A 6,612-nucleotide genomic window follows, 5' to 3' on the forward strand; every position below is an offset into this window, starting at 1 on the left:
CTACTGTACATCTGCATCTCTGCTGGGGAGCCACTGAGCCCAGGTATTCTCAGGACCCCCGTTTCTTTGAAATCCTTGGTGAAGGATAGCATTAGCACACACGCACACACGCACGCACGCACACACACACGCACACACAAAGAAAGTCTCATAGAGAAACACTTATCAAAAGCAGGAACCTCATGAGGCATCTCGTCAGCTGTAAGCATCATTCTTGTTAGTCATCCATGGAGGGGGAAAGATGCAGGCATGCAGGCGGCAGCAGCAAGGTGCCTATCAGACGCGCTGACGTCACCAAATCTTTGACAGCACTTCCTGGAGTGGTGTTTGTTGTGGGAAATAACTACCGTGGTCCTGAGCAGGGATCCTGGCTGCATTAAGGACAGAAGGAGGACATTAACTGCGGGACGATCTCACCTCCAAACATGTGGTCGCGGACGCTTTCCACCGGTGTCAGATAAGCCAGGAGAAGTGACGGTTGCGTCCGAGGGAGGACGAGGGGCAAATATTCTCGGACATCCGAGTGGAGCCGCCGACAGCACGGAGCTGTCGCGATGTGGTAGCTAAATCATGGACAGCAGAATAAAGTAAGACCCCTGAGTTTTGTCTATCGTCACGTTTCCGTTAAGGGACGTGAAGCTAAAGTGAGGGTAGCTGGGTGTAAAATGCGAGGCAGCGTTTGGCGCAATGTGAGCCTTCTCCAGCAGTGGATTTAACAGCCGGGCCAGCTGGCTCGTAAGCATTTGGGTCAGTCTGTTGCTGTGTCTACCCGCTGGCCACCAGTTAGCAGCTCTGCTAGCCAGCCTGAACAGTGACGGTATCAGCCCTCCAGTCTCTGGGCCGCTGGGGTCCACAGCAACCATAAGAAAACTCGCTCTGCTGTGCAAACTCCAGCATTGTCAGCCCAGGATAGCCCGCTGTTATTGAGGTGGTGTGGCTCATGTAAAGCAAAGTAGGACGAGTGGGAGCCCTTCATGATTACAAGTGCACCACAAATCTATTAAGGGAATGTGACACGTTTGTGTAATGGGAGCCTGCGCAGGAGTACTTGTTGCAAATGACTGAGCCTCCTCTAACTAACGGTGTTTTGTCTTTTGCAGGGAGAACCCAGAGAGAACATTTGACCTGATTTTGCAGGTGGCATGTCCAACATCTGAAGATGAAGGTAGGGGGAGTCGTTTTTGGTAATCTACTGTTCTGACATGTCCGTTTTTCTTTGCATTGGGTGACACAAGTAATGCTCAAAGCTAGCAGCTGACACGTTCATCTGTTGTAACACATGAGTGTACAATTGTATGAATCATCCAGCCTATCCCAGCCGTCATCGGGCGAGAGGCAGGGTTCACCCTGGATGGGTCACCACTCTGTCGCAGGGCCTTCAGGAGCATTTATTGGCTCAGTATCATGTTCAACTTGGACATGGTCACCGGGGGAAGTGAAGATCGAACCAGTGCCCCGAAGTGTTAAATGTCAGTGGTTCCTGAGTCTCTGGTGGGATTTGTCGTGGCACTGACCAAATTGCCATCCAGTATTTAAAATTGTTTTGCCATTTACTTTCACATTTCATTATTTAAGGAGCAAAAGTCTCAAGCTGTGGTTTGTTTTTTTGATGTTGAATAACAGCCACATTAAACCAGACCACATTTTTGTAAATTCCTTTTCACACTATGAAGTGCTTTGAGTGTGGGAAAAGGAATGAGCTGAAAACTAAAAAGCTAAGATTTGTTAAATAATATAATTTTCATTTGGTGAAAAACGGATTTGAACTGGTACCGAACATTGTCGAATGACACTCAGATGTAGCTGCGACAGGTGATTATTAACGTGTGTCATTGAAAAATATCACAACAATTCAGGTCTCAAATGTGAGGATATGCTGTTGACGTCAGTTGTATATGTAAGCTGGCTTAGCTGTGTTTTGGATTGTGAGTCATATAAAACAAGCACTTTGAAATTAGTCAATCATATCTCATGTATCTAACCTGCATTGACAACTGTAAAGATCAGTGAGATTTAACAATTAATCTATTCATCTAGAATATATTGATTAATTAAAAAAAACCAGATGTCCCAGCACTGACTTCTGCTAGATCTCCTGGCTCTGGCGGTGTTGTAAATGAGTGTTTTGGTTCTTGGGGATGCCTTGTGTTTTCATAAATGACTGTATTGTTTTGTAATTCATGTAAATCTAACATAGTATAGCCAAAATGTTGTGTAAAGTTGTTTCCCAAATGCACCAGAAAGATATTTTAAGTGTGACAGCAAGCGTCACTGCACATCCTTGCATGACCGAGTCTGGCTTCACACAATAGAGCAGGCATTGTGTCTGTGGCATCGTGTTTTACTCTGTTCAGAAATGGAGGACAAGAGGTCATCATCGAGGTGTAGAAATGATATTAGTTGCTCTGAAACCTATGTTAGCGCGACGTATTTTTCATTTAGTTTCATTTATTTTGAATAATTTCCCCATTAAGCCTGAGTTAACCACCGCAGACAATTCCCATTTAACCGTGACCCCCACCTAGATTGTTTGAGAAAGATCACGCTTGGGTCAGCAAGCTGCATGAACTGTTGGGCTATTTGCAGCGGTCAAACATTCCAGCAGTCATGGCCGCCGGGGCAAAAAAAAAGAAAAAGGGTCATATCAGCCTGGGAAATGATTGTGGCCTGCTTCATATTCAACCATATGTGAATATTGAAAATAAAGTAAGCTATATTTCACATCAATATCCAGTGTCAAGTAAAATATCATGTATAAACATTGTCAGTGCATATTACACCAGCTGTCCTGTTTGCTCTGCTGGGTTTTGACGTTAAGGAGGTGTTATGTAGACGGTTCACTTGTGCAGCTGCTGAGCTGACTAGAGTCGACTGAAAGTTGTCCTTGGACGTAGTTCTGATATTGGATTTTAAACCCAACTCATAAACCACCAGTCTGAGCTGTAATAACTGACTTCCCCCCACGTATGATTCAGGGTCAGACTCATATCCGGACTCCTGCTCCCTGGAGCACAGCTACGGAGCAATGTTTGCACACCCCTCAGGTCAAATAGAACATATGCATTCTGCTCAGTCATTTGACCCAAGTGCTCTCGCTGCTCGGTGCTCAGTCCTGATTGGATCTAAAAATGCCCCTGCTGTGGCGGTTGTCACGATGTACATGTATACTCTACTAGCAGGAGGGGCTTCTGCTTGTGGTGGGTTGTTTTTGCGTTTAGGAGATGGTTTCAGATGAGCAAATGAGGAAAGGATCACTTCTCTCTGAATCTGATCAATTTCCCCTTCTTCAGCAGGCATCTGTGTAAAAGACTCTTTGTTGATTAAATGGATATTGGGTGGTTATCATATGTGTATCCATGCATCAACTGCTGTGTTTGTCTAATATCTTCAGTGCTTATTTTGTGTTATGTGCTCAGAGGGTTAATGCTATGAGTCATAGCAGACGGGCTGTGACCATGCCGTGAAACCCCCACAGTCACTCACCACAAGCTAGACCTGTCTCGCTGTCTTCTACAGCCAACGAGTATGTACTTTGCCAACAAAGCACCACTTCACATTGGCACATTGCCCCCCCCACCACTACACACACACACACACACACACCTTCTAGAGCCAAACAAACAATAGGGCGAGCCTGATAAAATTTCATTTGCACCATAGAACATTTGAGAATTAAGAAGCTGGTGGATGCTTCAGCTCGCTCTTTTCTCATATCATGTCCTCCAGTTTATGGAACGGCTCCAGTTTAATTTTAGATTCATTTTGGCTCTCTTACAGTTGTTGTGTTCTCTCTGCCTCACACAGAATCCTACTTAAAAGTGATAGTGGGAGGGTGTCTTCTTTTAGGGAACAGAAAACTTGCTGCGTTTGTGCATGCTTTTGCTGATGCCGCGCCGTTGTTTTGCCACTCTTACCACATCCTGGTCCTGTAGACCTGAAACTTGATCCACATGTGATATCATGACATGATATACCAGACTGATGCACGCACTTTCTTTGATAATATGAGTCAAGATCCTACTGCAGAATTTGACTTTGAAATGGTCATTACACCTGTCCCACTACTTCCTGTGTGGACAGCGTTGAGTGCTCATGGCGCCCACGTACATACAGGCAGGCCTGTTTTTTTTTCTTCCTTTTTTTTTTGCTGAGCTTGTTTCGCAATTACCTTTTAGAATTAGTGATCCCAGAATAGATTGTCGACTCTTTATGAAGTTTACGCTGTGGCAGTAAAAGTATGCATGGCTCACGAAAAAGTCCACAATTTCTTTATGGCAGAGGCTCTTCGGAACTTATGATTGAGATGTCAATACTCAGTGACAAATTTGTGTGTAATTAGCTTTGTAAAAATAAGTAAAGGGATAAAAATCAGTCAGCGGTGTACAAAGTTTACCCAAAAGCTATGATAGAACTTTCAACAGCCCAGTGTGACTCCGGCAACAGCGCGCTGCAGTATTTCCTTCCTTGATGTTGTTATGAGACAACCAGGAGGAAAGACCCTGAACCTGCAGCTCTCCCTCTAACCTTCCTCTCCAACATGCATCGAAATATATTAAAGCTACCAACAATCACTGAGTCATCCTCGCTGTGGGTGGAGACAGAATTAGAAATGGAAAGAAACGGCTGAAAAAAAAATGACAGCCAAAAAATGTTAGAATTTTGGGGCCGATGATGACGTGACGTTAGGAAATTCGGATATTGATATGTCGGTTAATATTTGGGCTGGGGATGATAGATGATTAGTTGCATTTCGATCCATCTCCTTTTACGTACATTTTAAACTTGAGTATAAAAAAACTGAGTGGAAACACTGAAAATTGTAATCAATCTTGACATATTGCCCCCCCCCCCCCCAAAAAAAATCACGCTTGGAGAGGTGGAAGAGTTTGTCTATCGATGAAATATAACTGTGAATAAGAGCACTCGCGTGTCACTCTTGCACATAGCTGTAATTTTAGTTTTAGTCTAAACTGCAGGTTTTATATCCATCCTATTGTTGCTGCCTGTTTGAGGTTTGACTGCGTCCTCCCATTCGCATCATCTTGCTTCAGCCTCTTCCTCTTCGGTATTCTTCTTATGAATTTTAGTCATGATTAAAATACACAGCAGAGAAATGTTGCACGCAGGCTGAGGAAGCGGACGCTGCAGCGTCACGCGTATGTTTTTATGAGCCTCTGAGGATTTTTAATCCATAACTTGGTGAGCAGTTGATTCAGGAACTACCGTGACATTTTCATTTCTTGTTACTAAGCAATGTTAAAAATAGTCCAGAGTCAAGAGTTGCCAAATCAGTACATTTTTTCTCACTCTGTATGTCTAGTAATGAAACCTCACTACGGACTTATCTAGCAGAGATTCCTGGGAAAATAATCAGACGTTCTGTGGTTTGTACTCTGTTTTGGAGTGTTTACTCAGGACAGATCTGCTTGTGTAGTAGATTGCTGCAAGCAGGGTCTCGTGAGACGACTGACGGTCTATGATGTCCTGCCAACAGGGTTATTCAACCACTATGAATGACACAGACTTTGTTTTATGACTTTTTGTACACGACTACAAGTTGGACTCACAGACATCTTGATCAAGTTTTCTTGTCTTACAAGGGAAAAGAGAAAATATGTGTAATTTAAAAGGAATTGTACATTTACAGCATGTAATTTAGGATAATTTGCTGTGCTACTGTTTTTAGTGTTCCCGTTTATTAGATCTCCCATGGTTATGATTGCCCCCCCCCCCCTCACACAGACACACACACACACACCATTTCCACTGGTTATAAAACTACCTAAGGTGCTGCAGATATAACACCTAAAGATTTGATTGCGTGAAATTGTGGCGAGGAAATTTTCCAGGTTAAAAAATTGACATGAATTGAGATTTTATGAGCGCATCAACATTCCATAACAGAAGTGTTGCTGGGGGAAAGAAAATAAAGCTCGCAGCTACAATGGTGGCAGTGTTCATATCTGGACTTGGCTCCACACTTCTAACCATGGATGTGTGAATAGATGACAGACACTGGCCCTTTTCCCCCATGCAGGTCCAGGGAGACCTGGCCTCCCTGTTCAGCGCGAGCTCAGTTCCGCTTAGCTCCGTTGGCTCAGTGCTCTGTGTATGCTCAGGCTGTGAGTGAGCGTTGCCTGAGAGCGTGACTGGCATGCTAGCTACTAGCGGCCCTGGCTACATAAAGCCATGTTGATGTGCTTCCAAGATGCTGCCAAAGCTAGCAGATGACGCTAACGCTGCCAAGGCAGTAGGTGGGGACAGATGCTACCTGTCCTCGCCCGCTCCCTCCAGCCAGATTGTTCCTGGTAACAAAGCAATAAACTTAATAGATCAGCATATCAATTTTACAGCTACATTCATGCTGCAATTAGGGGGATGATTTACTGTTTAAAAAAAAATCATTGAGGGCAGCTCAGGTAGCAATGATGCCTCACAGGATGAAAGTTGGAAAAACCAGCTCGGGTTATTCCTGGTGATTTATTTCGCACGCTTTATCTGTGTATGCTCGAGTTGGATGAATGATTGTGAATATAATCAGTTATGCAAATTAACTGTATGTTTATGCCCCCCACTGAGCACATGTCTTTTTTTTTTCTTTTCCGTAGGAGC

At 44.0% G+C, this 6,612-nt stretch overlaps 1 protein-coding gene across 2 annotated transcripts in view; it reads left to right on the plus strand.

Moving 5' to 3' along the window:
• Positions 1–258: 258 nt before the first annotated feature.
• The window catches only part of dennd1b (DENN/MADD domain containing 1B), a 104,517-nt gene continuing 98,163 nt past the window's right edge, over positions 259–6,612 (plus strand). Inside the window, exons 1-2 of one of the 2 annotated variants that reach the window (XM_086225439.1) lie at positions 259–587; positions 1,101–1,165. In XM_086225439.1, the coding sequence (XP_086081565.1) occupies positions 571–587; positions 1,101–1,165 (82 nt within the window). In that variant the 5' untranslated portion in view covers positions 259–570. The remainder of the gene's footprint in view (positions 588–1,100; positions 1,166–6,612) is intronic. The other variant, XM_086225440.1, reaches the window with a different exon arrangement.

This window comes from Aulostomus chinensis, chromosome 14 (genome assembly GCF_037954235.1).
Source record: "Aulostomus chinensis isolate RoL2024-O1b breed Wild chromosome 14, RoL_Achi_v1.0, whole genome shotgun sequence".
Taxonomy (NCBI): Eukaryota; Metazoa; Chordata; class Actinopteri; order Syngnathiformes; family Aulostomidae; genus Aulostomus; species Aulostomus chinensis.